General features: G+C 38.5%; 2 protein-coding genes across 15 annotated transcripts in view; one reads left to right on the forward strand and one right to left on the reverse strand.

Moving 5' to 3' along the window:
* gtpbp10 (GTP-binding protein 10 (putative)) overlaps positions 1–7254 on the forward strand; it is a 34744-nt gene extending 27490 nt beyond the window's left edge. For all 5 annotated transcript variants that reach the window (XM_055655469.1, XM_055655453.1, XM_055655489.1 and 2 more), the window contains 3 exons: positions 1764–1841; positions 4303–4426; positions 6827–7254. In XM_055655469.1, coding sequence (XP_055511444.1) covers positions 1764–1841; positions 4303–4426; positions 6827–7029 — 405 coding nt within the window. In that variant the 3' untranslated portion in view covers positions 7030–7254. The remainder of the gene's footprint in view (positions 1–1763; positions 1842–4302; positions 4427–6826) is intronic.
* A 2715-nt stretch (positions 7255–9969) lies between these two features.
* adam22 (ADAM metallopeptidase domain 22) overlaps positions 9970–15322 on the reverse strand; it is a 252306-nt gene continuing 246953 nt past the window's right edge. For 5 of the 10 annotated variants that reach the window (XM_055655349.1, XM_055655402.1, XM_055655394.1 and 2 more), the window contains 2 exons: positions 15076–15144; positions 13077–13121 (listed from right to left, as the gene is read on the reverse strand). In XM_055655349.1, the coding sequence (XP_055511324.1) occupies positions 15103–15144 (42 nt within the window). In that variant the 3' untranslated portion in view covers positions 13077–13121; positions 15076–15102. Of the gene's footprint in view, positions 13122–15075; positions 15145–15322 lie in introns of all 10 variants that reach the window. The other 5 variants (XM_055655426.1, XM_055655417.1, XM_055655409.1 and 2 more) reach the window with 1 other exon arrangement.

Consider the following 15322-nt stretch of genomic DNA (forward strand, 5'->3'; position numbering starts at 1 on the left):
CAAATGACTTTTACACATTGTAAATGTACTCGCCTATACAGCTTCCTGTGGGAGCTTGTTCCATAAACCCATAACCCTGTGTATTGAAAATGTTGTCCGTCAGGTACCATTTCCATTCTATTCTTAAACCTATGCTATCTTATTTTAGACTCCCCTATCCAAGGGAAATGACTAACCATTTACCTCAAGGATTCCCAACCTGGGGTAAAGTTACCCCCTGAGGGTAAATTTCACCTTACCCAGGGGGTAAATTTGTTGATTCTGGATTTGTACATATGTTTTCTCATTGACTGACTATGTTACCAGTATCTGTTCATCATTAGTTGTTCATAAATAAATGAAATAACATTGTTATGTGCTATTAAAGTTGCCAGGGATAAATGGAACGAAAAAGGTTGGGAACCCCAGGTTTACCTTATCTATGCCGTTCGAGGTTCTTTAGGTTTCAGTTTATTATTGTCATGTGCATCGAAGTACAGTGAAAAGCTTTGTTTTGCATCCAAACAGAACAAATATACTATCCAATCGTCAAACTCAAGGACAATAGTTAGTTCTACAGATAAAATCCAATGTTCACACTGGGATAGCCTATGTAAGGACTATTCAGAAGCCTGATAACAGAGGGGAAGAAACTATTCTTGGGTCTGGTAGTGCATGCTTTCAAGCAGGGAGAAGAAGGAAAGACCAATGTGGGGCAAGTCTTTGATTCCATTGGCTGCTTTTCCGAAGCAACATGAATTGTAGATGGAGTCAATGGTTGGAAGTCTGGTTTGTGTGATGGACTAGGCTACATCTACAACTCTCTGTAATTTCTTGCAGCCTTGGGCAAAGCTGTTCCCAAATTAAGCTGTGATGTAATCCGACAGCTTGCTTTCTAGAGTGCATTGTAGAAGTTTGTAAAAGTCATTGGAGTTAAGTAGAGGTGTTAGTATGACTTCTTGGCTGTTGCATCAATCTGGTTGGTCCACAGCAATCATTGGTAATATCCCCAAGGATACTGAAGCTCACAACCATTCCCACTTTGACACCATTGATGCTGATTGAGACATGTACTCCACCATGCTTTCTGGCCGATAACTGGTTCCTTCATCTGGCTGATATCAGTTATTATAGACAATAGACAATAGGTGCAGGAGTAGGCCATGCGGCCCTTCGAGCCAGCACCGCAATTCAATGTGATCATGGCTGATCATCCCCAATCAGTACCCCGTTCCTGCCTTTTCCTCATATCCCCTGACTCCGCTATCTTTAAGAGCCCTATCCAGCTCTCTCTTGAAAGCATTCGGAGAACCTGCCTCCACCGCCCTCTGAGGCAGAGAATTCCACAGACTCACAACTCTCTGTGAGAAAAAGTGTTTCCTCGTCTCCGTTCTAAATGGCTTACCCCTTATTCTTAACACCAAGGTCCTGACACCAAGTTCTCTATCTCTTTCCTGTACTCTGAAGTATTGTAGTAACTTACTCCTGTTTTGTTGAAGTCACAGCTCACACTGTCAAATTGTTGTTGAGATATTAACCTCTGTGCATTTACTTATTCTTGTGTCGATCTTTATGAAATAAAAATCAATTCTTAAACTACAGAATTCTTCTTGCACATACACTTTACACATTGAATTGAAAAATGAGGTATATTTTAGACCTCAAGTGATGTGTCATCCGTTTAAAAATTAAAAAACTTACAGAAAACTATTTTGCAAACAGCGTAGTGATGTAAAGAATGTACATATTTTCTTACTCCACTTTTTAAAATTTATTCTGTGTAGGTGGATGTGACTGGATTTCAACTTTCATCTAAAACACCATTTAGAACAGTGTTTGAAGCTATTAATTTTTTAACAAAGGTGAGTTAATCATGCAAGGTATGTACAAACCAGAGTTGTTTTGAATGGGCAGTCCTGTATGTTTAGAATTCATATGACACAAATTATTTTGACCTCTATTCCTTGTGTTATATATAGCTATTATTTTAGCACTAATCCAAAGTGAATTATCTTACTTTTGACTATAGACAGCCTATATCTTAACTGCACAAGACTGAGACAATAGTCAGACATGGTCTATTAAGTGGCAAATACCATTTTCACTATAAGTGTCAGGCAATGACAAAAGAGTCTAATCACTTAAACTTAACATTCAACCGCCCTGATTCCCTCTGCATCAGAATTTCACAAAACATAAAGGGAAATCCTGAACAATAAATTGTGTGTCATGGATTTACTAGAAACCAGATATGCCATATTAATTGGTTGACCAGGAAGCTCACTGACAAATAGAAACATTAAAAAAATCAGTGATGAATAAATATTTTTCTTAAATATTATAGATGTTGTCAGTCCCCAAATGTTGGGTATGTACAGGAAAGGACCGTTTAGAGGGTTAAGGTCCAGATGCAGGCAAATGCAACTAGCTTAGATGGGGCATCTTGGTCAGCTTAGATGAGTTAGAAACATAGAAACATACAAAATAGGTGCAGGAGGAGGCCATTTGGCCCATCGAGCCAGCACCGCCATTCATTGTGATCATGGCTGTTCGTCCCCTATCAATAACCCGTGCCTGCCTTCTCCCCATATCCCTTGACTCCACTAGCCCTTAGAGCTCTATCTAACTCTCTCTTAAATCCATCCAGTGATTTGGCCTCCACTGCCCTCTGTGGCAGGGAATTCCATAAATTCACAACTCTCTGGGTGAAAACGTTTTTTCTCACCTCAGTCTTAAATGACCTCCCCTTTATTCTAAGACAGTGGACCCTGGTTCTGGACTCGCCCAACATTGGGAACATTTTTCCTGCATCTAGCTTGTCCAGTCCTTTTATATGTTTCTATAAGATTCCCCCTCATCCTAAACTCCAGTGAATACAAGCCTAGTCTTTCCAATCTTTCCTCATATGACAGTCCCGCCATCCCAGGGATCAATCTCGTGAACCTACGCTGCACTGCCTCAATCACAAGGATGTCCTTCCTCAAATTAGGAGACCAAAACTGTACACAATACTCCAGATGTGGTCTCACCAGAGCCCTATACAACTGCAGAAGAACCTCTTTACTCCCATACTGAAATCCTCTTGTAATGAAGGCCAATATTCCATTAGCTTTCTTCACTGCCTGCTGTACCTGCACACCAACTTTTAGTGGCCGGTGTACAAGGACACCCAAGTCTCGCTGTACCTCCCCCTTACCTAACCCAACCCCATTGAGATAATAATCTGCTCCCTTGTTTTTGCTGCCAAAGTGGATAACCTCACATTTATCTATATTATACTGCGTCTGCCACGCATCTGCTCACTCACTCAACCTGTCCAGGTCACCCTGCAACCTCCTAACATCCTCTTCACAGTTCACACTGCCATCCAGTTGGGCTGAAGGGCCTATTTCTGTACCATATATTTCTGACTTCTCAATAACCTTTTAAAATAACTGATAGTTGACTGGACATTGTATTGGCGAAACCACTAGAAAATTGTGTAGGTCTTTATGCAATAGTGTGAAAGGTTGCAAAACAAATATTATCAATGGAAGTTCCTGCTTCAAAACATACAGTTGGATTGCTGAAAATCAGACTTAACACCTTTCCATCCAGTTATCAGAATTGACCTGACACAAAAGCTCTGGATTTTGATCCCATTAATATTGAATTAGGATGTGTAGATGACATGTGTATTTGCAACAAAAAAGCAGCTTCACATATATAAAATACCCTTTATCAGTTTATGAACATTATGTTTGTTCAAGCATAATTTGCTATTTCCTCCAAACATTTGCACCACCAGCAATTGAGGAGAGTAGAAACCAAGTTTTCATTGAATAACTCGAGGATGCTATTCCATGTAGCATTCTAGATGCTAAATTTATGAATTCAGAAATGAGCACCTCCCACTCAGATTGATCTTCCCAAATGCTAGTAATGCAAAGTACTTGGAAAACTAGTCTTCAATGCAAAATCTGGGCAAACTTGTTTTAATTGTGCATTGGTTTGCCAAAATAACACAGATTATTTTTAATCTCATCTTTGATGTATGTCTTTAATTAAAAACGTTTCCAGGTTACTTTCTGCATTTGATTTGTTCATTTGATGAAGCACGCATATCCTTGGGAGGTGGGGGAGGAGGAAGAAATCTGAGCTTTGGGGATTGCACCGTGGGTGTTTTTTATTTGGACTAGAGATACATCCTGCAATATGTATTTTACTGTACTTTTCAATTTGGAATAAAGTCACTAAAGGATTCCCAGTATTACAGCAGTCTCACCCAATAGACTATATTGCAGACCTTGTGTTTGTTTCATTGTGATCTTTTTCCATGTTCAGGAGTTGGAACTCTATAAAGTAGAGCTTTTATCAAAACCTGCACTATTAGCTGTAAACAAAATGGATTTGGAGGATGCTGGAGAAAAATTTAAAGAGATGCTGCAACAACTTCAGCAGCCTCAAGGTAAAGCACAAAACCCATTTGACCCAAATGCCATTTTAGATTAGTACTTTAAAAACTGTCATGATCATTCACTAAATCCAAAATGAAATGTTATTTACCATTACATTTGATGGGGTAGGTAGGAACCATACATTCAATAACTGATGTTGCACTGTCAACTTAAGTGTTGATCTTTTTTCCAAATTATGCTGAATACAAAAGCACAAAATGGTACAAAAATACTCAGCAGGTTGCACTGCATCTGCAGCGAGAGAGAAAAAGAGAGTTTTAATGTATCAAATCCATGATCTTTCCTCAGAAAAGTGCTCAATATCATTTAAATTTATTATATAAGCTGCAGGGCAGCAAACAAGATATCCAAATGCCATTGACTGGATTAGACCTCTGGAAGTAACTGCCAGTGAATTAAATAACATCAAAGTAAGTGTTGGGGAGTGAAGTGGTATTGATATCCTATGTAGACGAAAATGCTGGAAAAACTCAGCGGGTGAGGGAGCATCTGTGGAGCGAAGGAATCGGTGATGTTTCGAGTCGAGACCCTTCTTCAGACTGATGTGGGGGGGGGGATGGGAAGAAGAGGCAGAGACAGTGGGCCGTGGGAGAACTGGGGTGTAAACTACCCAAGCGAAATGTGAAGTGCTGCTCCTCCAATTTGCAGTGGGACTCACTCTGGCCATGGAAGAGCCCCACGACTGAAAGGTCAGATTCGGAATGGGAGGGGGAGTTGAAGTGCTGAGCCACCGGGAGATCTGGTTGGTTAATGTAAACTGTGCGGAGGTGTTGGGCGAAGCGATCGTCAAGCCTGCGCTTGGTCTCACCGATGTAGAGCGGTTGACAGCTAGAACAGTGGATGCAATAGATGAAGGAGGAGGTGCAGGTGAACCTCTGCCTCACCTGGAAAGACTGCTTAGGTCCTTGGATGGAGTCAATGGGGGGAGGTAAAGCGACAACTGTAGCATTTCCTGCAGTTGCAAGGGAAAGTACCAGGGGAGGAGGTGGTTTGGGTGGGAAGGGGCGAAAATGTCGGAGGATTATCTGTTGTATGTGACAGCTGGTAGGGTGGAAGGTGAGGACAAAGGGGACTCTGCCCTAGTTACGAGTGGGGGGATGGGGAGTGAGAGCGGAGCTGCGGGATATAGAAGAGACCCTGGTCAGAGCTTCATCTATAGTCGAAGAGGGGAACCCTCGTTCCCTAAAACAGTACCAACTAAACTGCCATTCATTGTCTTGCTTATGATTTATCATCAACTAGACCCTTTCAAAGCGGAGCTGACCTTATAGCTGGCATCGTTGTGGCATAGCTATGAGGACTTCGCTACAAGTCCTGTGAAAGGCCTGGATAGAATGGATATGGAGAGGATGTTTCCACTAGTGAGAGAGTCTAGGACTAGAGGTCATAGCCTCAGGATAAAAGGATGTTTCTTTAGGAAAGAGATGAGGAGGAATTTCTTTAGTCAGAGAGTAGTGAATCTGTGGAATTCATTGGCACAGATGGCTGTATATCCAAGTCAATGGATATTTTTAAGGCGAAGATTAATAGATTATTGATTTGTACGGGTGTCAGGGTTAATGGGGATAAGGCAGAAGAATGGGACTAAGAGTGAAAGATTGATCCGCTATGATTGAATGGCGGAGTAGACTTGATGGACAGAACGGCCTAATTTTGATCCTATAATTTATGAACATGACTGTCACCATTATTGGCTTATTTTAGGCAGAGACAATGGAAATCCATCGTAATAACTTTCAAAACTCTCACTGTTTCTGTACTGCTATTTCAAAGATTGCATTGCATTTTAAAGATGGTATAATCGAGTTGTAAGATAACAATTTTATTAGCCTAGCTTTAAACAGATTTTCTATACCCATCAAAATCAACATTTTCCCCCATCAAATTGTATATTGTAACAGAGTTGACATATTTACTGGAATAGCAGTTACTTTTTATCAGCTGTAGCAGAAAAATCAGAGAAAACTTGTGATTTGTCATTTGGGGAGCAAACTGATGACACTTCATAATCCATGTATTCATTATTTAATATGGAGTTTAATTTTTAAGTAGGCAGTTGTCATTTTAGGTCAGAATCATTATTATACTGAAAGTTAAACATTTCAACTACCTCTTGAATTATAATATTAGTGTATATGAGTCATTGGACAAAATACACATTAGGAAATGCTGATAATTGCATTAATATGCATTTTTAAACAATGCAGATTTAAACCCCCTAACCGACCAGCAAAATTTAAATAGTGTTGTACGTTTCCTTATTCCATATTAGTTCCGAGTCAGCACTTCTGTTTTTTATTTCAATTTCTAACATTGAATTTGTTGTTTGAAAAAATACACAAAACATGTTTTATCTTTTTTCTTGACATGCTTTTCTTTTCTCTCCACAGACTTTTATCACTTAATACCAGAAGAGATGGTTCCCAAGAGGCCAGTCCAATTTAAACACATAATCCCAGTGTCTGCATTGACTGGATATGGAATTGAAGACTTGAAAAACTGTATTCGAAAATCATTAAATGATCAGGATGATCTGGAACATGACCATTATAGGCTTGAAAAACTGCAGAGTTTACGTACAAACACTTTTTGAAAGTATTTAGAACATTCAAAACTCTTGATTATTGGAGCTAATGAATCTTCTAGAAAGACACAGTAAACACATGATTATGTTCACGATTAAATTGCAATTAGGGCCCTTATTTGACTTACAATGCTCACACATTGCTCGTGCTGAACAAATTTGTGAAGGACAGTTGGTACTCGTTGCAAGTCAATCAATGAAAACAAAGCTCAATAAAATAGATTTTCCACAGTTTACACTTAATTATTCTGTACACAAAATTGAAAGAACTTTCTACCTTACAAATCATGTTTTTTCCTAACTGGCATATCATCTGTCTGCTTTCTATTGCAATGAAGAAAAGCACCTGGAACAAAAATGATGAAGAAGCTGTAGACGGGACGCACAGGGGCCATGTCTACCGAGAGCCACACCCATCCAACTGCAATGTGAGGTTTTTGAGCCTTTACAATTTTTATTATTGAGTCAGCATCGTGAGAATGATTTTTATACAAAGGATGCAGCAGACCTTTTGTAACAAACAGGACAAGGGATGCATGAAGAAAGTGGTATTTAGAACCCCATGGGGACACAGCCTATGGAATCAGATCATTTTGCAATGCAGGGGATGCTCTCAGCTCATTGATTCAGATTATTGTTGTGGACCACTTGCAGGATATTTTAGTTCCTTCCACACACAGATCTGTGCACTGCGTGGCACAGTGGTTGTGCTGCTGCCTCACAGCTAGTTACCTGGGTTTGATCCTGACTACTCATGCTGCCTGTGCGGAATTTGTACATTCTCCTTGTGGCCACGTGGGTTTTCTCTGGTGCATGCCATGTCCATTCCTCTGCCTACTTGAGTGGTGGAGCCCATGTCAATCCTTGCCACTGACCCCTGTGCTCCCAGTGCTGGTGTGTGAAATTAGTAAATTTGGTAAATTGCTATCATGTTCATTGCTGCTGTGATACTGTAGAAAATGCTAAGTGATCTAAGCACTGCCAATGAATATCATATATAACATTGTGCATTTTTGTCTGAGAATTAAATAGCAGTCTCAGCCTAAACTGGAATTCCAGTAGATATCTGCCACCAAGCACAGTACAGTATGTATAGGAGGTTAATCTATTTAGATCCACAGGCAATGACGGAAAATCCAGGAATATTAACATATTACACTAAAATCAAGTAATAATGGACTTCTGACTCAAACTTTATATTAAATTAAAGATCTATCCCATCTATAGTTTGAGATTAAAGAAGTTCCATTCTAAAGGTAATGGGATCATTAACATAAAATACCAGATTCCAGGTTAAAGAGATGTAAATTTTTATTCAGATAATATATTACAATAATATTGTTTGAGAAAAACATTAATCTAAACCTTTGCTTTATATACAACAGCGCAATAATATCCATGGTTGGTAAAAGCTTAATACTCAGCCAAGGAAAGAAGTTTTTTCTAGGTCATCACACAGCCAGCAAGCAATATACAATTCCATAATGGAGTTAAATTCTACAACTGTTCCATAAATGTAAATGGATTTGGTGTAAAACAGCTTGAAAGATGAAGAAATGGAAATGGCAATAATTTTATAAAGTTGCCACAATTCTTTCACTCAATGACATTTTTTAGCCAGCCGGTTACATTCGCATCCATAGCACTATAGTCAAAGACAAATATTCAAGCTGATCTTGTTTTTAAAAATGGCACTTCATAATCAATTATTTTGTGATGTGACAATTTTCTTGACATGCAGATGTAATAAGTATCAAACAATATTTTGTAATTTACTGTTGTGTTATAGAGAAGTTCAGAATGGCTGAAAGCATAAGGAACAATAACAATTTAACATGCACTTCCAATATGCTGCGACAATTCAGTATCCAGTGGGAAACATTTAGCCATTCCAATTGGTTTACAGAAATGTGTTTTGTGTAATATAGTGGCATGTTATTGCAGTATCAAGCGAGCAAACTAGGTATGTATATATACATACATCACATTTGATTACAGTGATACATACACTACAATGCACCTGGTTGTTTTATACACATGAAAGTGGACAGACATTTTTCTGCATTCAACCTGCCCCTGTGCAAAGGTCTAAGTAATATTTGAAAAATGATGCTGGAAATACTACAAAGCAACATGTAGCTCCGTTTTGAATGTTATTTAATGAAATTAAATGTTGAAACCAATTCCTTAAAAAAATGCATGTGAAGTATATACACACTTTACAGAACCATCACCTGTCATTAATCCTATGGTCCATAAACAAAATCATGAAACATATTACCCAAATTCTTTAAAAATGCTAAACCCGTCTGTGAAGATGAGGAGTAGATGGATATTTTCTAAAACAAGGAAAATTCTCCAAAGTGCTGGAGGAACTCAGTGGGACAGGCAACATCTGTGGAAGAAATAGACAATAGAGATTGAGATCCTCGTTCAGTCTGAAGTTGGCCTGACCGCAGACGTCATCTGTCCATTTCCACTGCAAATGCTGCCTGATCCAGAGTTCTTCCAGCATTTTGTGTTTTGCTCAAGATTCTAGCATCTGGAATTCCTTGTGTCTCCAAAACCCTCCACACCATATCTTGACATAGATAATTCTAACACTTAGGGATATAAAATTAAAAGGAATAAAAAAGTCTCAATTTCCATAAGGCTGGACCTGCATCAATTTTATTGTTAAATCTTCATCTCTTTGATGTACATGTTGTATATTGTACTGCTGTTTGAGCAAATATCTGATTAATGTCCATTCATGAGGTGAAGATACAGCAGTGAAATAGGCACAAATCCATATCAGTTTTAGGCAATCATTTAAGTTATCATTGTAGAGAAATTTCACGGGGTGCTGATTCTAAATGTATATAATAGCGTTAGCTACCAGTTGTACTCACACCCCTGTAATTTTCAATGAAATAACATGTCCAGGGTATGTGGAGCAGGCATGTGACACTCAAATCTTTAGTGAAGCAACAAGGGCATATTTCTTCCTCTTAAGCTATGAAAAAGTTGGGGGAATGTTAATTTCAATAATTTCATTGTACGCTGCAGGAAATAAATTACCATTACTGTAGAATCGCATTTAGTTGGGTTATTTTAATTTCTTTGTGTTATTTAAGAAACAGATTCAGATTATAATAATTTGAATTACACAAAGCCAATTGGATTCAAATACTGGTACAAAAAATATTGACACCACTATAATTATGGTGTGGTTTTCTATGTAATAATGTTGCACCTGAAATTCTATTTGGCATTCCACTTTTCTCATTACATTTCATGCAATAGGAGTAAAGATTGAAAAATAAAAGTTACTAGTTTGCACCCACCTCATCTTTACACGACAAGTGATGTTATACAGTATGTTGGAGATTGTATGAAAATGTAGTTGCAATATGTAAAAAAGAACACTGGGCAAATTGCTTCAGAATCACAAGAATAATTAATGAAAGTAAAATCAACAACTATGGGTTCAAAAACGCATTAGGCTTCAAAAATGTTATTTACGGAAAAGAGTCAGCATAATTTAGGGAAGGACATGTACTTTAGTTTGTACATCTGATGACCAAGTTAATGGTTAGTGAATGAAGGAATAATGGACAAAAAAAATCAATTTAGAGGATCAAGGACATTGATCAGGCATCATGTGGAGGTGGAATAGGTGAAGTTTAAAAGTTAAATTAATTTGAGCCAAATGGAAAATTTTAATTTGGAGTACTGTCGGCTGGCATAGATGAGCAAAGACATAACTTACAGCTGAAAGGGACAGTGTAGCATTGATTTACCATCAGAGTTTTACATGATGTTAAATTTCAGAAGGACAAGTATTGAAAAAGCTGGGTCCCCAAGTTTAAAAGACAGTGAACCTATCCAAATCCTTTGTTATTCTTAAAGGTAACCTTGCAAAAGAAAAACTTTTCTAAATGATCAGAAACCAGATGCAATTATGATGAGTCATTGTGGTAGTTCCTAATAAAACCGTCACCAATATTATCAAACCAGAAGGTAGAAGGGCATGCTAGGTGCAGCATCAGGTATACGCAAAAATGCAATGCCAGGCTGCAATATAGAATTGCATACATGCTTAATGGTGAAAACAGCATGCAACAGAAATTTCAGAATGATTCAGATTAAAGCTCCACAGTCCTGCAACATCCAGTAAATTGTGGTGGACAACATCTAAAAGGAGGTTCCAGGAACATTCCCATTCTAAACAATAATGGTGCATCTAGCAACTGAATGCTCAAGGTTAAAGTATTAACATTATGTTTAGCCAGAAATACTGAGTGGATGGTCCATCTTAGCTTCCTCCCTCGCAGAATCAATTAGTTTCATTGCAGGTAATAAACATCTGACAGAAATAGAAACAGCAAGGGCTAAGGGATAAGTAAATACCTCAGCTGCAGTTCTGAAGACTTGCACTCCAGAACCACATATTCCTACAGCCAAATTGCAGCAGTACAATTCCAAATTAGGCACCTCGCAACAATGTAGAACATAAACCAGGTATGACCTATCCAGAAAAAAACCCAGATCCAAATACAACCCAATCAATCTACTCAAATCATCAGCAAAGGGAAGGTATAATTGATAGCGCTGTTTAGCGGCGTTACCTACTCATCTCTGTCGAATTTGGGTTTCATCAGGACCAATGTCATCACAGCCTTGATCCAAACATGAATCAAAGAGCTGAACTGCACAGGTGAAGCAATTTTGTCCAGCTGTTACACCAATAAACTGTTGACGTGTCTGATGCATTTTTTTTTCCATTTATAAAAATATTAAAATTCCTCATTAATTTGAGACAAACTGATGTTTTTGCATGTTGGTGGAGGTGGCATATTTAGTTCATGGTACAATAATGATCATATTTCACTGCAACATAGAAGTTTTGATATTTAAATACAAAACTATGTTTACACCCCGAGCACATACTTAAACAGCAGATGCTGAAAATCGAAAATAAATAAGTTCATCAGTTCAGAATGCTGCATAAACTCAGCTTATCAACTTGCATCGGTGGAGAGAGAAACAGGGTTATTGTGCCAGACTCATGACGCTTCATCAGAATTGAGAAAAAGGAAAAAAAATAGCAAAGCATTGTAAGTTGCAGAGAACGAGGAGTGGTGGAAAGAACAAAACGATTTGTGCAATAGGCTGGAGACTCTTGTTCTGTCCACCCCTCAACTTAAAGAACAATGTTCTCATCAGCCTGAAATTTTAGCTCTGATTCTCCATCGTTGCTGCATAGTATTTCCATCATTTTATGTTTTCATTCCATTAGGTTATCAACGTTCTTCTCCATCACTGGTTTAAAGGGGTTTCAAACATATTTAAGAAAACACCAAATCTATCACTGTAAGGTTAATATTAAGCTCAACACGACCATGTTTTGATTTATAGGGCAAGCAACTATTGCCGGATTTGTCCTGTGACATGAAAATAACTGTACATATTCACAAAACACTTTCTGAGCAAGCGTTTCTGCAAGTATATGATTTTGATCTTCAGTTGCATGTTCCATTTCTTACACGCAGTAGCTCTTACAAATGCAATTATTTTTCCTGTTGTACAACTCAATCCAAAGCATTTTTTTGAAAAAAAGAACTCATTCTATGTCGATGCAAGTACATGTTATTTTCTACTGACTACTAGAGCTGGCATCAAAAGGGATCCGTGCGTGCAATATTATTCATTGCTGTGAATGTGTGCTCAGAAGCTTTCAACCGCCTTATTGAAAAAGGGCTCTCCATCTTCTTCCACAGGACTAAGCACCATAACATATGCAAATATATGACCGGGCTTTTACTGTCTTTTTTCAGGATGAGTTCCTGTTTGCAGATCATTGTTTCAGTGCAGTATTTTATACAAGAATGCTGACTCTTCATACCACATTTTATTAATGATGAGTCAAAGTCTATTTATTATTTATATTTAATAGCCCTGCTCTTTGAAGTTAGCAGTGGGGGTATTTACTTTAGACCCCTTCTTCCAAAAGCCTCACAAATGCTCCAACGATTCATTAATTAAAAGACAACGATTGGAAGGAAATCTTTAGTAGCTCAGATTCGTTGAATGGCAACCTAAATGGAGGTCTCCCAAAGCTGTGAAAAGAAAAACAGGTACATAGGTTTTATAAATTAACTAGAAATGACTCACCTTTTTTTAAACAGAAATAACATTTATTTACCCTGATTCTGTTCTCCTGATTTAACAATGCTTCATCTTTCAAAATAACGAACATCATGTTACTACTAGCAACCTTAATAATAAACTCATTGATCTAAAATTATGTTTTATACTTTGAATATCCTCTACTTTTGTTAAGATAGACATCATGAGTAAAATAAATGTCCATAGAATGTGACACCAATTCAAAGATGCAAATTAATTTTATAAGAATATTACCAAAATCTAAAAAGGCATATATTATTAAACATCTACTGTATTAATGATGACACAATGCCGAAATACTTATGCAAGAATAATAACACCCCGGAGAGGAGCAGAGGTTCTCATGCAGGAGTATTATTCTGTACTATTAGCCTGGCTGGAGTTTGGTAGGTGACATTTGGTAGCGGAGTCAGGGGATATGGGGAGAAAGCAGGAGCGGGGTACTGATTGGGGATGATCAGCCATGATCACGTTGAATGGCGGTGCTGGTTTGAAGGGCCGAATGGCCTAATCCTGCACCTATTGTCTGTTGTCTATTGTCTATTGCTTAATGTCTCAAATATATCTTACACAATAGAACGAGTAGGAATCTGATATTACACCAAGTTCCATTATCAGTTGGATAATTATACAGCGTAATGGGACTTTGTTTAGGCCATATTTGGAATATTGCATGCAGTTCTGGTTGGCCCATTACAGGAAAGATGTGAAGGGTTTGGAAAGGGTGCAGAGGAACTTTACCAAAATGTTTCCTGGAAATGGGGATATTAGCTATACATGGAAAGAGAGGTTGGATTAACTTGAATTGTTTTCTCTGGAATGCCGGAGGTTGTGAGGGGATCTGATAGAAGTACATAAAATTATTTGAGGCATAGATAGTGTAGACAGCATCTTTTTCCTAGGTTGAAAACAACAAATACCAGAGGCATTGCTTTAAGGTGGGAGGGATAATGCTTAATGGAGATGCGCGGGACAACTTTTTTTACACACAAATGATGGTGAGTGCCTGGAACGCACTGCCAGGGAAGGTGGTTGTGGCTGAAACGAGTGTCATTTAAGATGCTATTTGATAGACATATGGATACGCAGGGAATGTATTATTCCACCTATCCTATTCCTTCACATTTCCCTATATTTGCACATGCAGTGAAGAAAACGAATGGCATGTCGGCCTTTATAACAAGAGGAATCAAATATAGGTGCAAAGAGGTCCTTCTGCAGTTGTACAGAGCCCTAGTGAGACCACACCTGGAGTATTGTGTACAGTTTTGGTCCCCTAATTTGAGGAAGGGCATTCTTGCTATTGTGGGAGTGCAGCGTAGGTTTACAAGGTTAATTCCCGGGATGGTGGGACTGTCATATGCTGAGAGAATGGAGCAGCTGGGCTTGTACACTCTGTAGTTTACAAGGATGAGAGGGTATCTCATTGAAACATATAAGATTGTTAAGGACTTGGACACACTAGAGGCAGGAAACATGTTTCCGATGTTGGGGGAGTCCAGAACCAGAGGCCACAGTTTAAGAATAAGGAGTAAGCCATTTAGAACGGAGACGAGGAAACACTTTTTCTCACAGAGAGTGGTGAGTCTGTGGAATTCTCTGCCTCAGGGCGGTGGAGGCAGGTTCTCTGGATGCTTTCAAGAGAGAGCTAGATAGGGCTAATTGTTAAAAATAGCGGAGTCAGGGGATATGGGGAGAAGGCAGGAACGGGGTACTGATTGGGGATGATCAGCCATGATCACATTGAATGGCGGTGCTGGCTCAAAGGGCCAAATGGCCTGCTCCCGCACCTATTGTCTATTGACGATCAACTCCATCCATAATCCCCTTTCACGCATTCTAAGGATAATCCACTGTCACCAAGCAAACTACCAACTAACATACCTTTGTGCCTATAGAGATACCAGAGGTTCAGGTGCAATCAACATAAATCACCGGGAGAACATGCAGAATCTACAGATAGAATTGGTCAGAATTGAAACCCAGATTCCAACACATAATTATAAACCAATATTTTGTACAAGAATAATACTTGTTATTTGATCAGATTATAAATAGCATATTTACTCTTTCTGGGATTATTTATGCAAAATATTGGCAATCATGCATAAAATTGCATTTTTACATCTCT

The sequence above is a fragment of the Leucoraja erinacea genome, chromosome 2 (assembly GCF_028641065.1).
Source record: "Leucoraja erinacea ecotype New England chromosome 2, Leri_hhj_1, whole genome shotgun sequence".
Taxonomy (NCBI): domain Eukaryota; kingdom Metazoa; phylum Chordata; class Chondrichthyes; order Rajiformes; family Rajidae; genus Leucoraja; species Leucoraja erinaceus.